This window comes from Mandrillus leucophaeus, unplaced genomic scaffold (genome assembly GCF_000951045.1).
Source record: "Mandrillus leucophaeus isolate KB7577 unplaced genomic scaffold, Mleu.le_1.0 Scaffold277, whole genome shotgun sequence".
In the NCBI taxonomy this organism is placed as follows: Eukaryota; Metazoa; Chordata; class Mammalia; order Primates; family Cercopithecidae; genus Mandrillus; species Mandrillus leucophaeus.
In genome coordinates this window covers 1,986,536-2,011,084 of record NW_012102887.1, presented here as the reverse complement: position 1 = coordinate 2,011,084, position 24,549 = coordinate 1,986,536, and the positions used below count along the sequence as shown (strand labels likewise).

General features: G+C 38.6%; 1 protein-coding gene across 1 annotated transcript in view; it reads right to left on the bottom strand.

Annotated features, from left to right (window-relative positions):
- The window catches only part of COL4A4 (collagen, type IV, alpha 4), a 156,307-nt gene that overhangs the window by 85,190 nt on the left and 46,568 nt on the right, over positions 1 to 24,549 (bottom strand). Inside the window, exons 6-19 of the mRNA XM_011984975.1 lie at positions 24,212 to 24,256; positions 22,949 to 23,065; positions 19,230 to 19,298; positions 16,279 to 16,314; positions 13,956 to 14,018; positions 13,558 to 13,593; positions 13,313 to 13,354; positions 9,286 to 9,366; positions 8,433 to 8,486; positions 8,095 to 8,154; positions 7,172 to 7,216; positions 6,802 to 6,855; positions 4,915 to 4,984; positions 3,991 to 4,095 (exon numbers count right to left, since the gene is read on the bottom strand). Coding sequence (XP_011840365.1) covers positions 3,991 to 4,095; positions 4,915 to 4,984; positions 6,802 to 6,855; positions 7,172 to 7,216; positions 8,095 to 8,154; positions 8,433 to 8,486; positions 9,286 to 9,366; positions 13,313 to 13,354; positions 13,558 to 13,593; positions 13,956 to 14,018; positions 16,279 to 16,314; positions 19,230 to 19,298; positions 22,949 to 23,065; positions 24,212 to 24,256 — 877 coding nt within the window. The remainder of the gene's footprint in view (positions 1 to 3,990; positions 4,096 to 4,914; positions 4,985 to 6,801; positions 6,856 to 7,171; positions 7,217 to 8,094; positions 8,155 to 8,432; positions 8,487 to 9,285; positions 9,367 to 13,312; positions 13,355 to 13,557; positions 13,594 to 13,955; positions 14,019 to 16,278; positions 16,315 to 19,229; positions 19,299 to 22,948; positions 23,066 to 24,211; positions 24,257 to 24,549) is intronic.

The following is a 24,549-nucleotide window of genomic DNA, read 5'->3' as shown; positions in this document are numbered from 1 at the left end:
AAATGATAATTTTGTAGACGTGACAAATAGGTTAATTAGCTGGAATGTGGTGATCATTGTACAATGTATACATATATCAAAAGCTCAAGCTGTGTATCTTAAATATAAACAATTTTTATATGTCAGTGATATCTCCATAAAGCTATTTTTTAATGCTGTAGATGACAGCTTTCAGAAGTAGAAAAAAAATAAGTGATGTATAAAGTTTGCTTTGCCACAGAACAGATTACTAGTCATAAAGCAGGAGTTATAATAATTTGAACAAGCTGCATTAAAAGAAAAAAACGTAACTCAAAAATAAAGACAATATACCAGCCATTAAAATGTCTTGCCTCCTTTGAAATAAGCACATAGTGGAAAGAAATGGGTTTAGAGAATGAGATTTTCTTACCTTTTCCCCATTCTTTAGGGTTATCGGGGAAGAAATATATTTGATTTAATTAAAATGATTACTTTTTCAATCTTTCTACCTTGATAACTTGGTAAAAATAATTCAAATAAACATATTAGCATACTTAGTAGGTAAAAATATAGACCCACATAATCAACTACATAGAATATAAAATATTGCACCTATCACAGCTGCCCAGGTTGATGGGGAAGGATGGAGGTGCCTGATTTGAACTTGGCCTCTCCCTCTCTAGCCAGGGGACCTTAAGCAGGTTATTCAACTTATTGAGTAGTCTGTATATACCTCCAGAGGCTTGTTATGAGGATTAAAGAAAATAATCCATGTAAGAAGCTTAGTATAATATCCAGCAAGAGCACATCCTCAGTGAATGTTCAGATGTTCAGTGTGTTCAGACGAGGTCAGAACAAATAATTAACAGCAGGAAATCCTGCTTCCCCTTGACATCCTACTCCCCTTGCTGCTGTCTTTGGCTTAAAGATAGCTGAAAGCTGGCCAGACCCGGTGGTTCATGCCTGTAATCCCAGTACTTTGGGAGGCCGAGGCAGGCAGATCACCTGAGGTCAGGAGTTCGAGACAAGCCTGGCCAAAATGGTGAAACCCCATCTCTACTAAAAATACAAAAATTACCTGGGCATGATGGCAGGTGCCTATAATCCCAGCTATTTGGGAGGCTGAGGTAGGAGAATCACTTGAACCTGAGAGGCAGAGGTTGCAGTGAGCCGAGATCTTGTCATTGCACTCTTGCACTCCAGCCTGGGCAACAAAAGTGAAGCTCCATCTCAAAAAAGGGAAAAAAAAAAAAGAGAGAGCTAGACGCCTCTGTGAGAGTGGCCACCTCTCACAGCTTCCTTTTCCTAAGCGTGTCTGGCTCCAGATCCTCTCTATGGAAGACTGCGTTTTTCACTGATGCCCATCACAGGAGCTCTGTCCCACACCCTCTGGTTGAACTTTGACATTTCTCTATCAAAAGGTGGCGTGTTTCCTCCCTCTGAATAAGGCCATTAGAAAAGATGACTCAGCTTCTGCCTTGTGAGCCAAAACACTTGTGGCTGGAGTTCTGAGCTACCATATAAGCAATGATAAGAAGCTACCATATTGTAAGGAAGTCTTAGTACAGAGCCCACCCAGGGAGGCTCCTGAGACTACATAAGAGAAATCAGAGAGAGGTGTCCAGCCAGGCCCAGCCCTTCCTGAACTCTTAAACTGCAGAAAGAGTGAGAAGTACTCTACTGATTGCTATTGTTTCAAACCACGAGGTTCTAGGAAATTTTTTCAGCAAGAGATAACTGAAACCCTGTCAGTAATCAGTAATGTAGCATGTTTATTAAATTAATGGCTGTCATTATGGTGTCCATATGTGCCGGGCTTCCGTAGACTTACGAACATATTCACTCCTCAAGCAACCCTGCAAAGTTTATACCATATAGATAAGGCACAGAAAGTTTAGGCCAAATATCCGTAGTAATAATAGCTAACATATTGAATCTTTACTATACACTAGACTGCAGTCTAAAGGCTGTATACATATTATTTCTTTCACCCCAAGACCTTGTTTTACACATAAGAAAACTGATGTACTGACAGGTTTAATAAATGTCCAAGACCACACAGCTTGCGAGTAGGAGAAACTGGAACTTTTCTAGTTCATAGTGCAAATGCTTAAGTATGTCACTGCACCACATTATACTATATGACTTTCACAAAATGCTAAGGTGGGATTTGATTACAAGTGTCTGACTCTAAAATTGTGCTTATCTCATGGTAAACACTGTAGATAATTACCAAATTATCTACAAGATATTGTATGCATTGTATATATAGTAAATACTATAGATATTACCAATAATATCTATAATTACCTATAAATTATATATTCTAGTACATAATAGGACTAGATACACTCCTGTGCTTAGAATAAAATGAAAACAAGCCCGTGTGGATTTGGCTGCCATCTTGTCTTCATGCCATTTCTAAGACCTGATGTGGACTCTAGACAATCAGTCATTGGATGAACCTGGGTGCTGCCTGCTGCCTTGTCCCATTGCCAAGAAGAATGCTTAGCCACCTGCCAACAGGGAGAATGGGCTACAGTGTGTGGTATATTGCAGTATTGTCCACCCAACTGTAGAGCATGAAGTCAATCGAGTCAGTTGTTGACAGCATTACATTTTTTTTATTATAAAAGAAATGAATGGGATAGTGTGTCACATGTATACTTTTGTGTATTTTTGTCTCAGTCACCTGTACATATGGATACATACATGTTCGTGTAATGTAAATGTATGTTTTGCATATAAATGTAATGTAAAATCAAATGCATTTCTTACTATGGGTCATAGTCAAGATTTGAAAGCTATTGGGTTGATCTATTTTTTAAAACCTTGTGAATTAAGGGATTTCCTGGGTTTGAATCCACTAGAGACACTTGTTACTTACTATCAGATTTTCGTTTTAATCTGCTGGAGACACTATTCTATTACAAACAAGACTGAATGGAGAATTCTGAGACCAGAGTCCAGTGCTTTCTGACCAACGGAATACTCTATATGATTTATATGCTCCTGAGTCAGTTAGGCTAAGGCTGTGCTATCTAAAGATTAAGTGAACTAGACAAAGCTTTTCCAGCTTTGTGGTTATCGAATCCTGCAAACTGAAAGCTAGATTCATGGAAGATTAAACAAGAGTTTTGTACTTAACAGTTGAATATCTCAGAAAACTTCTCACTTCTTCTCGGTAAATATAACAAGAGACACAGGCTGGGTAAAACTTCGTTTATTCAAGACTTTTCTCCTCACGGGTTTAATCAGTTCTCCTGGGTTCACAGACTGCAAATACCCTCTAAACTTCAATTCCTAGTCTTACTAGGAATATTAACCAGCACAGCACCTGAAGGAGTTCAAAGTCCTTATGCCAATAGGACCCTTTCCCAGACTTTTTACCAAATGCCACTGTAGCCCATCATTTTCTTATTTTTGTTTTTATTTTGAGGGGAGGGAAGAAGACTTTTTTAAAGTAATTACGAATGAAAGTTTTTTTAATCATAATTTTTACTTCTACCTTTCATGTAGGAGATTTAAGCAAGGGATTAGGTGAACGTACTAAAGTTTACAAGTAGATGTCAACAGGGAGAGCCCTTCCAGAATGTTGGGAAAACATGGGGGAACACTAACCCTAGCAGTGGTTTCCAAGCCTTATATGCATGTGATGATTTTGTGGGAGGTCTGTTGTTATACACACATGTTCCTTACAACACCCCTGTGATATTGATTGAATGTTCTGGGGTGCAGCTGAGAAACCTGTATTCCTCCCAAGTAAGTGATTAATTGGTTTGAGTTCAGTGATTCTTAACCCTGACGATATATTACAAATACGGGGGCACTTCTACAGTATCAGATCCCCAGGCCCATCTCCCAAGAGTCCAACATTCTTGGTCTGGGGTGTGCACAGGCATTGGTATTATTTTACACAATCCTAAGGTGATTCCAGTATCAGTTACAGTTGAAAGCCACTGGTGCCAATGATGATGCAGGAAATCTGACCTGTAAAGCCAGGGCATCAGGGCATCAGGGCATCCGTACCTGCACAGGCTTCCCCTGGTCTGCCCAAGAGACCTGGGGGACCAGGTGGTCCAACATCCCCTGTTTCTCCAAAGCGGCCAGGGAATCCTGGGTCCCCTGGTGGGCCTGCCAAAGATAATGGCACATGAGAACAAACAAATGATATGTGCATTTTAAAATTCAGACAACAATTACTTTTTGTGAGACTCAGTAAAGTATAAATAGGAGACGTTTTTACAGTTTCTCATTACATTTAAAATGAAATACCTGAAATGTGAACCCCTTTGGCTGTGCCTCTTCCTCAGGCACGTAAGTTGAGTGGGGCTCTTTGTCTTTGATTTAGGCTATTCTTTTTGGCAGCAGCATCTTGATAGGTATTAGTCATATAGTTTTGTTTTTGTTTTTGTTATTTTTTTAGATAGAGTCTTGCTCTATCACCCAGGCTGGAGGGCATGATCTCAGCTCACTGCAACCTCCAGCTCCCAGGTTCAAGTGATTCTCGTGCCTCAGCCTCCCAAGTAGCTGGGATTACAAGCATGTGGCACCACATCTAGCTGATTTTTATATTATTAGTAGAGATGGGGTTTCACCATGTTGGCCAGGCTGGTCTCGAACTCCTGACCTCAAGTGATCTGCCCGCCTCAGCCTTCCAAAGTACTAGGATTAGAGGCATGAGCCACTGAAACCAGCCAATAAAATGGTTTCATACTATTTTTAGCGATTAAAAAATGACTTTCTGAAAGATGACATAATAACAATCCCAGCATACAGTTTATGTACTGAAAAAACCTCAGGCACATGTATAATTATACACCCATGCTAAAGTTTGTGCATTCAGCCTGCCTAGTGTGCAAGCTATGGAAATACTGGGCCAGACTCTTCTGTCCTGGCCACTCAACTCCTATTTCTGCATAATTTATGGAGGAACTGAATGGGAACACAAACCTTTGAGTGGAAGAGGTGGAGTCACCAAAACACCTGGTGGTCCTGGGTGCCCTCGGTCTCCAGGATCCCCCTGAAATCATTTATTCATTCACTTTTTAAAGGAATATTAATTTTACTCATGTTGCCTGGCATTAAACCAATATTAGAATGACCATGTGCACATTCATATAAGAAGCAGAGATTATAGGCTTACTAGAGAAATGAAGTATCCATGGAGTTTTAGGAGCAGCAAAGATGCATCTACTCTCTTACCAACCAGTAGTGGAAGTAAATAGCAAGTCACAAAGCTTCCACAAAAGAAAAGAAATTTAACTCCAATGAAATTATTCTATGCCTATAAATTGGATACCTCTGATGTCACCAAGTTTCTTAAACATACTATGAACATTAATGTCTAACATGGCATCGATGACTAATAGTTTATTCACCTAACAAGGTCCGAATCTATATTTTATTTTAGCAGCAAATAGTGTCCCCCTAAATCATGTTCCTTTAATGCCACCATGGCTTTAAGGGAACACAATTCCCTTGCACATGCTGAGCAAGTGCCAGATGTGAGATCACAGAGGTTAAAAAGGAAAGAAAAAATGCAATGGTATTAAAAGCAGAAAACGCTCTAAAATGCCCTCTGTTTCTAATCTCAATATTATGTGAGCCCATGCATTTTTTAAACTTTCATGATTATTCCCCTTCAAAAGGATCACTTCGCAAAAGTAGAACATAATAATGCTTAATATGACACTGATATGATAATATGATAATCATGCATAATAACACACAGCAGGCATTAAAGTAATATACAGTCAGCACTCTCATGCAAAATATTTTAAAAACAATAATAATCCAACAATAAAAATAATAAAACAACAGAATATGACAACTGTTTTCATAGCATTTACATTGTATTAGAGATTATAAGTAATCTAGAGTTATTTAAAATACAAGGTAGGGCGTGTGTAAGTATTATGCAAATACTACATCATTTTACATCAGGGACTTGAGCATCTGAGGATTTTGGTAGCCTGGGGGTTCTGAAACTAATCTCCCACAGATAAAGAGGGACAACTGATATGGTTTGGCTGTGCCCCCAGTCAAATCTTATCTTGAATTGTAACTCCTACAATTCCCACCCATTGTGAAAGGAACCCAGTGGGAGGTGATTAAATTATGGGGTGGATCTTTCCTGCGCTATTCTTTTTTTTTTTTGAGATGGACTCTCGCTCTGTCGCCCAGGCTCAAGTGAAGTGACCCGATCTCAGCTCCCTGCAAGCCCCGCCTCCTGGATTCACGCCATTCTCCTGCCTCAGCGTCCCGCGTAGCTAGGACAACAGGCACCTGCCACCATGTCCAGCTAATTTTGTTTTTGTATTTTTAGTAGAGACTGGGGTTTTACCGTGTTAGCCAGGATAATCTCGATCTCCTGACCTTGTTATCTGCCCACCTCAGCCTCCCAAAGTGCTGGGATTACAGGCATCAGCCACCGTGCCCAGCCTTTCCTGTACTTTTCTTGTGATATGAATGAGTCTCACAAGATGATGGTTTTAAAAAATAGGACTTTCCCTGTACAAGCTCTCTTTTTGGCTGCTGCCATTCATGTAAGACGTGACTTGCTCCTTCTTGCCTTCTGCCATGATTGTGAGGCCTCCCCAGCCACGTGGAACTGTAAGTCCATTAAACCTCTTTCTTTTGTAAATTGCCTAATCTTGGATATATCTTTATCAACAGCATGAAACACAAACTAATGTAACAATTGAATAAAATATTAACTGTGTCTCTTCTAAAAATTACATTCTTGAATGATTCCTGGCAATACTTTTAAAAATAAATTAGATAACATTAAGGATACAAACTTTTATCAGAATATATTCAAATAGGCTCACTTTTTACCTTTGGGCCAAGAAATCCAAATGGCCCAGGATCTCCAACCAGTCCTAGTTCTCCCTATAAACAAGCACAAACATGCCTTTAAAAAAAAAAAAAAAAAAGTGACTGGGTGACAAATTGTCTCATTCTCATTTAATTTAAGCAACACATTGCCCACTGAGACCATGCAAAGTCTTAACACGGTTTGTCGGCTGCATCAGACAATCTTGTGCTTCAATTTTTACACCCACAGCTAAATCCTGCAATCCATAAAATGAATGTGTCTGCCTTCCTAATTACTGTGTTTGCACGCAACAGTACAACTTCTGAATTATACTGAATTGCATTTACTAGTGAAAATGTATTTATTATCTCTATAATGAGGTACATTTACCTTTAATCCTGGGAAACCTGGAGATCCATAGGAACCAGGATCCCCCTAATAAATTCACAAAAATCAGGATAAACAGAATTAAATCAAAATGTATTAACCAGCTCAATGCATCATTTTTCACCTTGTCAAATTGTTCCCTGGATATTTGGTCTTGTTTGCAAAGCTAGCTGAATAAAAGGAAATAAATATAAAATAGGTTCCATTTCTTTATAACATTTGCTACTTGAAGTGACCTTTATTCTTATTCAAAAAATTCATGTCATTGCCAGTGTTTTAATTAAGAATGTATTTTTGTTGTCGTCGCTTTTCCAATTTTAATTTATTTAACTTAGTGCTTACACTGGGCCAAATATCTTTAAAATCCCTACAATATAATTTGCCTGGAAATTAATAGTTGCTCTGTGCATCATTAGCAATAAAAATGACCATGGAAACCAATATTGCCCCATGCAGTACTAAATCTAGAACCAAAGAAACTCATTGTCTATGCCAGCTGCGGTCTGGCCTCCATGGTGACTCTATGAATGGGCTTTCTATCAGTGACACGTGGTGATGTTTGGAGCTTAATATTATATTTTTTTCTAGCTACTGCCTCTAGATCACCATGTTGTTTTATCAAATAGACTTAAATTAATTATTCCAAACTACTTTCATACTGACACTGAGGTGCCAGACAAGAGATGTCACAATCCTGTCACTTTTCCCAAATTGTTCTATCTTTTGCTCGCCTGTTTTATCTAAATGATGTCAACAGAAAGATGCTCTGGGATATTTAACTATTCCATAATTCTTGTCCAAAATGTTTTGTTCTTACATGAGATATTCTTCACTTTTGAGCTTGTGGGACTACTGACCTGGTTTTATAAAAACATGAAAGAGAAGTATCTCCAAATTCACTGACGTTAATAGCAAATGATGCTTACCCAAGGCCCTGGAAATCCAGGAATGCCTTTTTCTCCTTTTGCCCCAATACCAGATTCTCCCTTTAAGAGATGACAACATTTAGAGGGGTTCAAGCAACAATAGTTCAGCAATAGGGAAAGCAAAAATAAAATGAGAAACAAAAATTATTGTCAGCAGCTTAAAGAAAACAACTACTTTAGAATAGAGGCTCTATAGGATTATGATAAGATAGTGAAAAATTCTGGTGATATATACTAGCACTTAAAGCAATGATAAAGACCATGAGAAATAACATTTTAAGTTAAGATAGTACATCACACACACACACACACACACACAAAGTACTTAAATAAACTACCTTGCGTCCTGGTGGTCCTGGCAGTCCAATCATTCCAGGAATTCCTTTTATACCCTAAAAATTACAATGAATATTATTTGGTCTATTCTTATTATTTAACATCCTGAATTCCATCTCTCCTTCAGAAATCATCTCTTTTTACAATCTGTTTCACCTTAAAAAAAAAAAAAAAAACCTTAAGAGATTACTTTTCACCTGTTCTAATTAGCACTAAGATCTAAGCACACTTGTAAACCAGACTCTATTTGAGCCAGTTCTCTGTGTGAGAGGTATATGGGACACCACAGTGGACCACCATGGAGCCAGGCAGCAGATACAATTTGGGAATGCAGTCGTTGAAAAAGTGGCTCATTTTGAGCAAAGTAGAGAAATTTAACCCAGCAATTGAAAAGCAACAACAGAATCTGCATGTGGCACCAGTAATATTAGCACTGGAAATTGACAGAGGAATTAATATTTGCCAAGAGTCTATTATGGCCCAGTTCTATGCATTTGTTACCTTCTCAATTATCAAGACATCACACTCATCTGTAACATCTAAAGGACAACTGGGCTTCCAGTGGTCTTTTCAATCCACATATCAAAACAACGTTAACAAGCACATGTCATAATTTAGCAGCTTGAGCTAGGTCTGCCACTCAGCAGCTGGGTAAACTTGAGAACACGGGGAACCTTCCAAGCTTCATTTCCAATTCCGCACGATGGGACCAATAGTAGTACCAACCTATTAAAGTAGGTTTGTGAGTAGTGCAGTGATGCACGGAAAGACCTCTGTACTTTCCGCCACAGATACATGTTCAAAAAATGTTTTCTATTGCTACTTTCCTAGGTGACATACGGATTTGGGAGTTACCTTTTCTCCTTTAGAGAGACAAAAGTCAGGTGGCTCTACCAACAGGGTGGGTCCAGGAGAACCTCGCTGACCAACCTCACCCTTAAAAAAAAAAAGCAAGATAATAAAAACTTCATATTAATTTATGTTTTGAAGATTTTCACCCATATATTATGGTATAATGTTTCCCATCCTGTGTGTCATGGATTTAAAATACAAGTCATGGCAAGTACCTCACAGAATATAAAAGGATATGCACTGTTTTTCTTATAAAAATTTAATACATACTTATTGTTAAAAACAAATTTAAAAAATGAAAATGATTCTTAATCCTACTATCCAGAAGTAATCTCTATTAAAACTTTGATATAGTTTTTTGCAGGGTGTGTGTATATGTACTTATATGTGTATATAGGTGAATAAACAATTTGTTTTATGTATTTGAAAATACAATCAGCATACTATATAATAAACATAATTTAAAATATACAGCATATTTTATTAAAATTTTAAATAATTTTGTATTTTTCTTATAACAATATTTTGTGAGCGTTTTCCTCTCATACTAAAAGCTCTTCAGAATCCTGATCTTTTTTTTTTTTTTTTTTTTTGAGACAGAGTGTTCCTCTGTCACTCAGGCTGGAGCGTAATGGCGCAATCTCAGCTCACTGCAACCTCTGCCTCCCGGGCTCAAGCGATTCTTGTGCCTCAGCCTCCCGAGTACCTGGGATTACAGATAATGCACCATTATGCCCAGTCAGTTTTTGTATTTTTAGTAGGGATGGGATTTCACCATGTTGGCCAGGCTGGTCTCAAACTCCTGGCCTCATGTAACGATCCTGATTTTTAATGCCAATACAATAATCTATCATAAGAATGTACTGTGATGTATTAAGCCATCCTACTCTGGTTAGATTAGATTATTTCTATTTATTTTCAATATTTTAAAACTGTAAAATAATAGCCAGAATTTTTATTTATGCCATGATAGATGTTTTTCTACTGAAGAACGTTTCTTGAATGAATTTTGCCACAATCATAAATTCTCGTCATTAATTAGAAGATAAATATTTTGTGCTTTTCTGGGTATTACTATTATTCTACACTTACTATGATCTTTCCTCTTTGTCATAGTTAAGAACAGGCTATAGGTCACCCATATTTGCAAACCAGGCCCTTACCAGCTCTGTCACTTGGGGCAAGTTCCTTAAAACCTCTCTCAGTCCACATTTCCTTACTTCCTTGAAACCTCATTTTTCTTCTCTGTGAAATGGAGATTGTAATATTACCTACCTCAAACTATTCTTCTATTGAATAGATAATATACATAAAATGCTTCCTGTGTTGAGGGTAACAGTAAATTCCCTAATATATAATTACTAAAACTACTAATGCTTTTGATAGTTGGGATTTTTAGAAGAACATCAAGTTTAAATGAAAAAAAAAAAAAAACACAAGAGTTCAATTTCTACCTAAACCTGGGAAATTGCAGAAAAGCCAGGTTAGAAACATTGTCTGCTTTTTTTTTTTTTTACTCAGTTTATCTACACACTTAACACAGTGTTGGTGTGGCACCTGCCCTAAAGATATCTGCTGCATGAATAAACCATTGAACAAACACATTAACAAAACATGAGTAAATGCATAGTAGGTATTGGTAAAGATAGCCACTCTTATTCTTGTAATTGAGATAAACCTGAACAAAACTCTTAAAGGCTGACAAGCAGGCACCTTCTTCAAAATATTGTTCATATTGCTATTTTTTTTCATATTGTAAAAGTGCCATATACTCAGTATAGTCAAAGGTACAAAGAAGGAAAACTGTGAAGAATTAAAATGTAAAAGGCCCATAATTATATCATGTAGGCATAATTAGAAGCAACCATTTAGGGCACTGTTTCTTTTTTCTTTTTTTTAAATTATACTTTATGTTCTAGGGTACATGTGCACAATGTGCAGGTTTGTTTCATATGTATACATGAGGGCACTGTTTCTTAAAATGAAGTGGGCAAACACGTTCTAGAACATCTGGGAATTCTGCATCAATATTTTATTTTATTTATATTTTTTGAGACATAGTCTCGCTCTGTCACCCAGGCTGGAATGCAATGGCACAATCTTGGCTCGCTGCAACTGCTGCCTCCCAGGTTCAAGCAATTCTCCTGCCTCAACCTCCCAAGTAGCTGGGACTACAGGCACGGGCCACCATGTCCAGCTAATTTTTGTATTTTTAGCAGAGACAGGGTTTCGCCATGGTGGCCAGGCTGGTCTCGAACTCCTGACCTCAGGTGATCCGCCCGCCTCGGCCTCCCAAAGTGCTGGGATTATAGGCGTGAACCACTGGGCCTGGCCCAAAATCATAAAATTATGTGTTCATTCACCTGACAACCTAAAAGAATTAATGTAAGCACATTTGGGATCATTTGAATGGCCGTCTCATAGCCAAATACTTCCAAGTTATTCCACAGTCTGAGTTTACAAATGTGTCTGATTGGACTGGCGCGGAAAGTGACTAAGATGCCAATGCTTGCTGGACTCTGCAGTGGCGCATGGGCTCCTGTGGCTTTGATGAACATACTCCAGAGCTCCATGGCTTCCCGAACTTGAAAAACATTGTTTTGATATATTTTCAATCAGTCATTTCTGTAAGCCAGAGATTCTCAAGGTGAGGGATAGGGGATAGTTAGGCAACCCCTTCCCCCAGGGACATCTGACAATGTTTAGATACATTTGAAGTTGTCACAATTGGAGGGACGGGATGCTACTGACATCTAGTGGGGAGAGGCCAAGAATGTGGCTAAATATCCTGTAATACACGGGACAGCCCCCGCAACAATGAAATAGCAGCAACCTGAGGTTGAGAAATCCCTCTCTGTGTATATTTTAATGTCTTTCTTGTTGCTGTTGCTTTTACAAAGTTGAGTTTATATTTTGTAACCTGTACTTTCTGTTCAGCATTATATCATAGGCACCTCCCCACCTCATGAAGTCTTCTTATATAATTTTGACTCTTGTGCTGTTTTGTTAAATGTCTATACCATGACTTAGTCAATCATGCTGGAACTCCATGAGAGCAGGGATCAGGTCTGTCTTGATAAATCCCCACACCTAGTGTCAGTCCTAGCTTGACACGAAGCAGATGCTTACTATTGACTTGCCCTAAGTTGTTGAAAGAGCCACACACCTACTGCTGGACGTTCAGATTGTTCCCTAGGTGAGTTGCCTTCTTAAATCACTTTTCATTTTTGAGACGGAGTCTCACTTTGTCGCCAGGCTAGAGTGCAGTGGCGCGATCTCGGCTCACTGCAACTTCTGCCTCCCAGGTTCAAGCGATTCTCCTGCCTCAGCCTCCCAGGCAGCTGGGACTACAGGCATGCACCACCACGTCCAGCTGATTTCTGTATTTTTAGTAGAGACCGGGTTTCACCATTGGCCAGGATGGTCTCAATCTCTTGACCTCGTGATCCGCCCACCTCGGCCTCCCAAAGTGCTGGAATTACAGGCGTGAGCCACCTTGCCCAGCCCTTAAATCACTTTTCTGAAGCTTATTCTTACTAAGTTTTATGCTTCAGCCAAAAGGACAGTGGGTGTGAGTGGTGGGCACTGACGGGGAGGAGCCGTGTAGAAAAGGAGTCGGTTGGAGATCGTATATTGCTCAGTGCTCTTGGTTCCAGTCATTTATATTTGCATTTATATGCATATTTATGGCTGGAACTTAGGATTTATGTGAAATTAAGCAAAACAAATCCGTGATTTGACAAAATTGTTACACTGGACATAATATATTGTCAAAAACATTCGATCTCTGTTTGCTAGGGTGAAATGTGTTACACAGATTAACCTGAATGTGGTGTTAAATTTTGTCAGATCTTTCATTTTACAGTCAAGGGTAATGGTGCCATCATAATTCGGCAAAGAAAAGTTCTCAGCCATAAAATTGGGCAGTGACTAGATAATGAATACAAGTTCAAATCATCAGAACAGCCTCCACCCCTGAGCAGCACGCACACTTTGCCATCTGCTCCTCTGAACAAGAGGGGATTCTTACCGGGTCTCCCATTTGCCCCTTTACTCCCACACCGGGATTTCCCTGAGAAAGAAAAGAAAAAGAATCTAATTGCTTTTGCATTTTAAAAAAGTAATTTAAAGCTATTAAGACTTCTGGCTACACAATTTAGTTTATTGAATACTTCGGGAAATCTGATAAGAGGAAAGCCATAATTCTGACAAACACAGTGGTCAATTATTTCATTGTTCAGGGCTCTATTATGTATCTTGCTCATGACTGCCTACCTTCAAACCTGGACGCCCTGGTTGGCCCGGAGGTCCCTAAATCGAGGGCAAAAATAACACACACACACAAATCAATCTTCAGACGTAGAAATCAGAATGTGCCTTCTTTTGTTGCTCCAAGATCCTATTTAGGAAACCTTTAATTTTAAAACATGCAATGATGGCGTTTCTATCATGGATGGGCTGTTGTGTTCTGTGAAGACGATGTCAGTGGCTCCTCCCCAGGGGACCTGTGCTTCAAGATGGAATCCCCCTGATAATGGTGGGTTTTCACTGATTCATCGATTGTAATCTCCCAAATGGCCCACCTGTGTCTGACCCAGAATGGCAACTTTGCTTCTTTATTTTCATGCAGAATCTGGTTTTCAAAGGGATCACATCAGCAGTGCTGTACTTACCACTAACCCTGGCTCTCCAGGATATCCTGCGGGGCCCGCCGGTCCTCCTGCACCCCGAGATCCCTAAACATGAGAAAAATCAGTGCATCTGTTACCAAAATTGTAATCATCTTTCACAGAAAGAGTTGCGTGTGATTCCATGTGGATAAAAACCTCTAAAGAAATCACAGCCCCCAGAACATCTGCCCTGCTAGGACATTTTCAACAGCAGGTTTGATGCAACCCTAAGAGGGCCCCAAGCAGGCCGAGCGCGGTGGCTCACGCTTGTAATCCCAGCACTTTGAATGGCCAAGTGGGGCAGATCACAAGGTCAGGAGATTGAGACCATCCTGGCCTACATGGTGAAACCCCATCTCTACTAAAAATACAAAAATTAGCTGGGCATGGTGGCGGACGCCTGTAGTCCCAGCTACTCAGGAGGCTGAGAGAGGAGAATTGCTTGAACCAGGGAGTTGGAGGTTGCAGTGAACCGAGATCATGCCACTGCACTCCAGCCTGGTGACAGAGGAAGACTCTGTCACCAAAGAAAAAAAAAAAAAAAGAGGCACCAAGCTAAAGGTAGTAGCATTCTGGTAGTTGTAATAAAGTCCTTCATTTAGCGTCCAGAGATCAATCTTCCTATTTACAAATTTAGGACCCAGAGATCAATCTTCCTATTTACAAATACATCCTGTAATAACAAAAGTGGAGAACAAAGAAAATACATTACCACCTACTCCTAAATTCTGTGTTACAATTTTAAACACATCAGAATGCTTTTAAAGTATTATTATTAATTAACATTACATATTAATGTATTTATTCTTCTTAGTATATTTTTAAAACATGGTCTACAAGATCTCAAATTGGGGAAATATAGTCCCTAATTTGAGATCAAGATGAGTCAGCCATACAAAATTTTCTACAACATGTGAGTTGTAACATAATTATACACAAATTGTCAAGAAAAGGTACAGGCAATCCTGGAAGCATGGAGAGATGTTCCCTGGGCTCCTGCTGACTCTGCCCAAGTCAAATGATTGGGGAGTGTGTAATGAAATTGCTCTGTTTAGGAGGATGAACTGATATTTATTGTAACAGCAACATTGAGGTATCACATTTATTACATGGACCTGAGCTTCAATCATACTAAGGAAACCAATTCAGAAAAGTAGTTCCATCACTAGCCAGAAGTTACAAGGCAAAATTTTAGGTTAACTATTGGAAGGCGAAACGGAGTCTCGCCCTGTCGCCCCGGCTGGAGTGCAGTGGTGCAATCTCAGCTCACTGCAACTTCTGCCTCCTGGGTTTAAGCAGTTCTCTGACTCAGCCTCCCAAGTAGCTGGGATTACAGGCACATAGCATCACATCTGGCTAATTTTTGTATTTTCAGTAGAGACGGGGTTTCACCATCTTGGCCAGGTTGGTCTTGAACTCCTGACCTTGTGATCCACCCGCCTCAGCCTCCAAAACTGCTGGGATTACAGGCTTGAGCCACCTCACCCGGCCTTTTTTCTTTTTTTTTCGATGGAATTTCACTCTTGTTGCCCAGGCTGGAGTGCAATGGCACCATCTGGGCTCACTGCAAGCTCCGCCTCCTGGGTTCAAGTGATTCCCCTGCCTCAGTCTCCTGAGTAAATGGGATTATAGGCACGTGCCACCACACCTGGCTAATTTTGTGTTATTAGAGGGAGGGTTTCACCATGTTGGCCAGGCTGGTCTCAAACTCCTAACCTCAGGTGATCCACCCACCTCGGCCTCCCAAAGTGCTGGGATTACAGGCATGAGCCACCACGCCTGGTTGGCAAAACTGCTCTCAATTTTAATCTTATAAATATCGAAAAATTGGAAAGACTAATATAATCATTGAATTGCAGATTTCGGAGAAATGAAGATGGGCAAAATATTAAATACAATATACAAATACTGATTCACCAGGCAAAATGGTAGCGAGAAGCAATGCAAGATTATTCTACCTGGTATATATTTTATATGTAGTTGCTAAGTGGACTCGCTTTCATAAATATGAAGTAGCTGCATATACCTGGGTAATGCCAAAAGATCATTAGAAGACAGAAGAGGAAGGCAGGAGGCAGCCTGCTGAGCTTCAAGTACAGCTTCATGGGCATGAGACGGGTGCAGTTACACAGGGCCCCAAGCTTGAGTTAATGATCTGCTGTCGCCATCTTGAAATTCTTAATAATTTTTGAATGGGGAATCCACATTTTCATTTTGCACCAGGTAAGCCACACAAATTATGTAGCTGGCTTTGCTGGGATTAAAACGTGGATCATAGGCTATTTGAGGAGGAAATAGAAGCATAGAGCCTGCTCAGGAGACTTACTGGTAAGCCGGGCAGTCCTGGGTCGCCTCTGTCTCCCTGCAAAAATAAGAATGCATTGCTTTATAAGTCCACACAAAATTCCTAAAACACAGATCATGTAAAAATAGAAATACATACAAAAATTATTTGGACTCATCTAATTGTGCAGTTTGTTCAATTTTTTTGGTGTTGACTAAAACTGAGGAAGGGATATGCGGAGGTGATTTTCTTTCTCCTTAAGCTCTGAATTCTCCTTCTACCCAACAGAGAAAGATCGCTGGAGTAATGACAGGGAATCACAATGAGATTTTTGTCTTTGTTTAAATTGTTCTAAATTCTCAATCCAGTGGTCCCATTGCCTCACAGTTTACCCGTTGCTGGTCTGGTTCCACCCCCTGCTATGCTTTCTAAACAGCTTGACCCCCTTGACTACCCTAGAGAGGACAGAAAAGAAACTCAGGTGGAAATTGCCTCACACCAGCCTCTGTCAACCTCTCTCGCTTTGTGACTCTGTGCTGAGACTCAACCTACTTTAAAAGATGAAAGCCTATATATTCTCTTGAATGAAGGCTCTTTTTTAAAAATGTAAAATATATGTAAGTTAAAATTTAACATTTCAACCTTTTTTTTTTTTTTTTTTTTTGAGATGGAGTCTGGCTGTTGTCGCCCAGGCTGGAATGCAATGGCGCCATCTCGGTTCACTGCAACCTCCGCCTCCCTGGTTCGAGTGATTCTCCTGCCTCAGCCTCCCAAATAGCCGGGACTACAGGCATGTGCTGCCATGCCCGGCTAATTTTTTTGTATTTTTAGTAGAGATGGGGTTTCACCATGTTGGCCAGGCTGGTCTCGAACTACTGACCTCAGGTAATCCACCCACCTCAGCCTTCCAAAGTGCTAGGATTACAGGCGTGAGCCATTGCACCCAGCCCATTTCAACCATTTTTAAGTGTACAGATAGTTCTGTGGCATTAAGTACATTCACATTGTTATTCACCCATGACCACCATCCATCTCCAAAACTCTTACGTCTCCTCCAGTGGAAACTCTGTTCTCATTAAACACTAACTCCCCATCCCTCTTCCCCTCCAGCCACTGGCAACCACCATTCTATTTTCCATCTCTATGAATTTGACTATTTTTAAAATGTCATATAAGTGAAATCATACAATATCTGACTGGTTTATTTCACTTAGCATAATATTATATCTTCAAGGTTCATCCATGTTGTTGTATGTGTCAGAACATCTTTCTTTTTCAAAGCTTTTACAACCTTCCATTGGATGAATACACCACATTTTGTTTATCCATTCATCTGCTGATGGACACGATTGCTTCCACCTTTTGACTACTGTGAATAAAGCTCCTATGAACATGCAGGTACAAATATCCATTCAAGTCCTTGCTTTCAATTCTTTGGGGTATATATCCAGAAGTAGAATTGCTGGGTCATATAGTAATTCTATGTTTAATTTACTGAGGAATTACCATATTATTTTCCACAGTGGTTGCACCATTGTCCATTCCCATCAGTAATGCATAAGGCTCCAACTCTCCATGTAGTTGCCAACAATTACTAGATTTTTATCATAGCCATTAGAATGGGTATAAAGTGGACATAGACACTTAAGAGCATTGTCTCTGAAGGGTTATTGAACTATAGATCATTTTTATTAGGGATCTTCTGTTTCCCCTTAAGATAAGGAATTCCCTATATTCATCCCCCTTCTATATTTGTATATCACATGTCCTCTATTACCACAATTACAAAAAATGCTCACTATAATATGATATAGAACATTACCATTTATAGTGTGCTGCAATATAAATTATTATAACAGTCTTAACAACACTAAGAAAGAGGCAGGGTAAATATTATTTGAATCTTCTTTCACAAATCATGGACATGAGGCTGAGGAGGCTAAGGGAGTAGCTTAAAGTCACAGTGGAGAGTAAGCTTCAGTTCTCTCCTTCCAGTACACCATACTGGTTCTGAGCCTGCTGTTGACGTTTACTTTATTACTATATCATTTAAGCTATAAACAAATCCATCGTTCTTGTTGTTTAAGAAGGACAAACAGGCACAGAGGCTATATACATAAATGGTGAGCTCACTAAAGGGATCACTGCTCAGGTGTGTCCATTCTGGGTGGCACAGAACCTAGGGTCTTATAGAAGCAATCTAGGACAAGTGCTATCTAATTGCTGCAGAATATTCTTCCTTAAGAGAAATGACCACACATCTTGAAAATGGGCTGTATTTTTCTGTTAAGGCATTATTTCCACTGATCCCCATCACTCATCCATGGCTTCTCATCTGAGAGATGAGGTGGTCACTCAAGAGTTTATTTCTGAACATCTGTACGTCACTCCCTGCTAAAAACACAACACCATTAAATGTATCAAGCAAAGTGCTATAAGGTTTACATCATTTTCAAGTTCAATAATCATGACTTTTACTGTACTGGATGGCAAGTACTAATATTACAATGTTTTAATTACAAATAAATCAGTGGTCCTCCACTGGGGTGATTTCCCCCCAGGGGACATTTGGTAATATTTGGATATACGCTTTGGGGAGTTCAGAGGTGGGGGATGCTACTGGCATCTAATGAGTGCAGGCCAGAGACCAGGGATGCTGCTCAACATCCTATAATGCACAAGTCAGCCCCACACCAAATAAATATATGGCCCAAAATGTCAGGAGTTGAGAACCCTTGAAATAAATGCATCTCTTGCAGTTCTGACTAGTTCAGAGGTACCAGAATTTTGCAGTGCTGGAATTTTAGTGATGACTAAAGCCAATGCCTTCACACAAAAGGATGGTACCATCCCCGAGGGTCTGGGTAATAATAAAAATTGGTGTATTCAGGGACATTTTGAAGAAAAGTCCTGTCTGAGTATTTCCTGCATGGGCTTACCTATTTGGAAAAGGAAAAAAAAAACTTTTAATCCATCATGATCATAATACTTACCTGAATACCTTTAATGGCACCTAAAATGAACACTGAATTTCCTTTTTCTCCCTTTTCCCCAGGGTGGCCCTGAAAATAAAATATTTATGCACTTAAGAGGAAGAGGAAAATAGCATATTACCATTTCAGTATTTTCTTTTCTATATAAAATATTACTCATCAGTTAAAATTATTGGCATGATTGTCAATTATTGACATGATTAACAAGTGGACATTTCTTTATCCTCTTCCATATTATTATCACCCTAAGGTTCTCACATATATTTACTCCATATTCAATTAAGATCTGTTAAGGAATCTTCTAAGACAGAATATCTACTTATATATAGCTATTTAGCAGAAAATTTTTGTATTTCCTCACAATATAAAACACATGCATTGTTCCTACAAATAACTAATTTTGCAATTGTTAATTTATGCCTTAGAAGCAGTAAAATACATATATATAGTGAGAGAGATTTTATCCATTTCAGTACTTGTATTCAAAATAGGCCTAAGTATTCTTTCAAAAAAACATAACATGTTCCTTTTGGAAGGTTTTTGTATATAGTTGCTAGTTTGCTTAGGATAATGTCTTAAAGTTAATAAAATACCTCAGTGTATCCTTCCCCCTCCCCATGGTTTCCCTACTTAACATCTTAATATCCTACTTCAATTCTTAATATAACTTCTCTTGGTTACCACATAAAAATCCTACCATCTTTATACATCAAGCTCATATGAAAGATATATACTTTTCAAAGTTAATGTCTCTTAGAGGAGTGCTTGACTTGGCTTCTGATGGGAGATATTTAACAGTTTAAGGTTAAATTACATCAACAATTTACTTGAGAAATCAGATTTGCTAGTATCTGCCGTTTTGGTTTTGCACAGTTCCAGTCTGAATGAATTTCAGTTTCATAGTTAAGTTAAACAACACCAGTTCTCCAACAACACGGTTCAAATTTCAGTTACCATTGTATATTAACTGAGTACTTGTATAACGTACAAACTTCATTGCTAGCCCCTCAGCCCACAAATCACTATATAAATAACAGATGTGAATTGTGATTACTGCATGATCATATGATGTTACCAAAACATGTTGCACAGAAAGTCAATGACTGAGAGGACAACTACTGCCAAGGAAGAAGGCTTTAATTGGGTGCTGCAGCTCAGGAGATGGGAGATCAGTCTCAAGTCCATCTCCTAGACTGACTAAAATTAGGGGTGCACATAGCAGGGAAGAAATGTAACAATGTGTTGGAAAACAGGACCTAGGTAAGGAAATACAGTCAGGGGGTCTGGTATCTCATGTCTGGATGCCATGATCTGGTGAGTTTCAGTTCTTTGATACTTTTTGAGAGGCCTAGGGGTCCTCTCCTGAGGAAGGAACTCAGATAAAACACACAGGTTTCAAACTTTAAGATCAGAAGGATCCATTTCTACGTTGATCCAAAGAACATCTACGGGACTATTGGGTCAGTTTCAATGATTTCTGTCAAAGTCTGTCTGTGATTGGCCCCTGCACACATATTATTCAGAGCACACACACAGACACAGACAGCAAAGCTTGTAGCTGGCTTGCTTCCTTATCTCCCAGCAATAAACCCAAATAACATTTTACAAGAATGGATAGTTGGAAGAGGAAATTGGCCAATAATGATGAAAATGAAGCAAAGAAATGAAAACGGTAATGCTGGAAATGAAATTCAAGTAAAACGTAAGTGGAGTTATAGAAGAAACAGCTCATCATGGGAGTAACGATATTGTTGTCATTTGAGAGACTGTATTTGCAGCCAGAGGAACTTAGTAAAGATAAACCAGGAAAGTGGTTGGGATGAAAAGGATGACAGTGTGCTATGTAAAGTGACACCGATGAAAACTTCACATTAAAGGAACCCTTAGAGATACTTCACAACACTGGAAACAGATCCAAACTCAGAAAGGAGTATCATACTTCATCAAAACATAAAAGACATATTCCTTTAGCATTGCAAGTTATATGATAAGAAAAAGGCAAGTACTGTTGAAACTACTCTTGATAAGTTTTTACAAAGAAATAAAACACTTTGCTTCTCAATGTTTCAAATTACAGTATATTAAATAAATATTTAGTTTTTTCATTTCCTTATATATTTATAACTGACAAAGTTTCTAATGTTTTAACAAAACATTTTAAAGGTCATGGGACAATAGTAATTTTCTCATCAGTTGATCAGGTTTCTTTGTGTGGTTTTTAGTTTGCCTGGTCATTCTTACATTACTGTGCAAAGTGAGGGTTGTCTGTACAGTAAATGAGTCAAGCGGAAGTTGGTTGTTTTGCACAGAGACCGTTATGGCAAACTTCAGGATTGGGGTCGGTACTGCATGCTATGTTAAAGTTAAAACCGAGAACCCTTGCTCTCTTGAATGCTCATGAATCTGTAGAATGAGGTTTGGCCTGATTTGAGGAGCTTAATAAATGTGCATTCGCCAGACTGCACTTGAGTTTTCAAATGGCTGAGTTTGAAAGTAAAGGATGGTTGAAAAACTTAACAATGAAAGGTGGTGGTGGTTCTTATTTGATACCAGAAGAAAAATGAGAGTATGGAAATTCTTTTTAAGTTTAGTGTTCAGATCAGTTCCTCTAGGATCTGGAGCAAAAGGGAGACTCACGAGTGACAGCAGAATGAATGATTATGGCGGTCATACTAAGAAAATTTTCTAGAAAGAAACTTGTGAAATGATATTTGATTAAGGAAGGGAGAAATACTTCTAAAAAAAATCACAGAAAAACAATTTTGAGAGGTCACATGATCTCTGATCTTTAAGTGAAGAAAAAGAGAGAGAGAAAAGGAATGTGGGCGTTGGCTCTTGCTCTAGTTGTGTTTAAATGAAAGTCCAAAATTCTGAAGAAAAAAATGCTAAGAGCCGTAAGGTTTCCCTCAAGTGCTGGATACTATCAACTGTTGTTGGACAGCCATTCCAAAGCTTTTCGAAGGATTTTCTTGCATTACAGGGACTAGAAAGATAAAAACTTCATTGCCCGGACTCCTTTATAGCTGCATGTGAATTAGGTTCCACGTAGGAGATGTGGAAGGCAGAAGTTTGGAAGAGATTCTCTTCCTGGTTTGTTGCTGCCGCCAAGCAGGAAAGCAAAAACTTGAGTGTTCTGTTTGCTAGTGTCTAGACGTGGGGTGAGAGGCCGTGGTCACAGTGCAGTTACAGCTTCCTGACTCTGGATCTCAGCTAGCTGTGAACCTTTAACATCAGTGGTCTCGTGTGGTCCTAAGTTTTACTCTTCCAACTATTATAAGTGCCAGACTCCCTGTATCAGATTCCTTTCTGTTCAAAATACCTATTGGGGTTTATGTTTCTGCAATTAACCCTGAATGATAAACAATTGACATTTTGCTATCTGGTCTCTCTGCTCTTTTTTCCCCTTCTATCTACTCTCTTCACAGCAGCCAGAGACATCTTAATGAAACATCAATCAGATCATGTTGCTTCCTTCCTTAAAACCATCCAGTGCCTTTACCTAACATGGATGAGAAAATCTAGGCTCCTTCCATCATCCACAAAGCCCTGCATGTTCTAAGTCCTGCCTATCTCTCTGTCCTTATCCCCCAGCCACTCTCATTTGTTGACAATGCCCCAGGCAACTTGTATTAACTCTGCTTCTTGAATACATCAAGCCTGTGCCACCATAGGGCCTTTTCACTTAAGATTCCTGTTAAGATGAGCTGTGGGTGTCTTACTGGGGGGCCTCCTGGACCAAGAGCTCCTCTTCCTCCTGGAAACCCTGGGTCACCTCTTGAGCCATTGTAGCCACACTTACCAGGTTTGCCTCTGGGTCCAGGAGGCCCTGGGTGCCCCTGCACAAAACAACATTATAAGTGAAGCATTTTTGCAAAAATATCATAACACAAAGATTATGCATAATATGAATACTCAAATTACGGCAGTTGTGATTCATACATTTACTGTTTAGTTTTGTGAAACTTTCTCTCTACCCCAAAAGGCTATGTAGCATGTGAAAATAAAACCTAAAATATTTTTAAGATAACAATTTAAACTAATTTAGTTTGCAGTACTCTGGGAAATTGAGGAGGGGACCTTCCTTAAAATCCTTAGAAATACTATAAAGAATTATAAAGCTCCCACTTACCTCTTTTTTTTCCATTTCATTTTCATATGAGAAATTAGAGTATTAAGCTCACTACAAATATTAGGACTCATCCACAAATAAAAACATTCCTTATGGGTATGCATTTATTTCAAGAACATTCTACTTGACATAACAAGTATGTCTAGCTCATATTTTGGAATTTTTTTCTCTAACCTGTTTGAAAATGTTGCTTTCCAAGTAAAGTGTTTTGCTCTGGGAGTTACTGTACCAAATTTAAATGTAAACACCCTTTCATGCACTCAAATGAGAAAATATAAAAAGAGTTTGCTATATATAATATATACCATGCACCATAACATATATTATATTAATATATCTTGCACCATGTTTTATATGTTATGTAATATATAATTAACAGATATAATACATAAACTATATGTAAGATATAAGATATATAATATATAAACTATATAGAAGATATAAGATATATAGGATATACTATAGTTTATCTATGTAAAATATAAGACATATATTGTATAGTGTACATACTATATATATCTTATATACATAATATATTTGGTGCAAAAGTAATTGGGGGTTTTGCCATTGAAAGTAACAGCAAAAACCACAATTACTTTTGCACCAACCTAATGCATTCTCTATCTTGTCTATCTAATATATATCTTTTCTATATGTAGATATATATTATGGTAAAAAATATATATATACACTATTGTGCTTGTAGTATATATAGCAAATATTTGCTATATATAATATATATCTTTTGGTTTATATAAATATATATTTTATGCATATATACATGTGGTTTTAAGGATTTTGATGAGTACTTCTGCCTTTTTTTAAAAAGTGGAGAAAATTTAGGGATACTTACAGGTATGCCGTCTAAACCTGGAAATCCAGGAACACCAGTTGGACCCTAAAATCCCAGAAAATAAAACAAAGTTAGAAAAATTACTAAATTAATAAGCTGATTTCCTTGAAAACATTAACAATTAATTACTCAGATTTGAACATGCGGAGCAGTCATCGCCACCTATTTTTTACATCGATGAGTCTAAAAGCCAACATTTCAGAACCAACTCTTGCGCTTTTTTTTTGTACTTGGGAAAACAACCTAGCTGTACTGATTTAAAGAAATCATTCAACATGCTGTGAACAGAAATCTAACTGCTCCGAATCTCGATCCTGGAGTAACACACCCTTCAATGT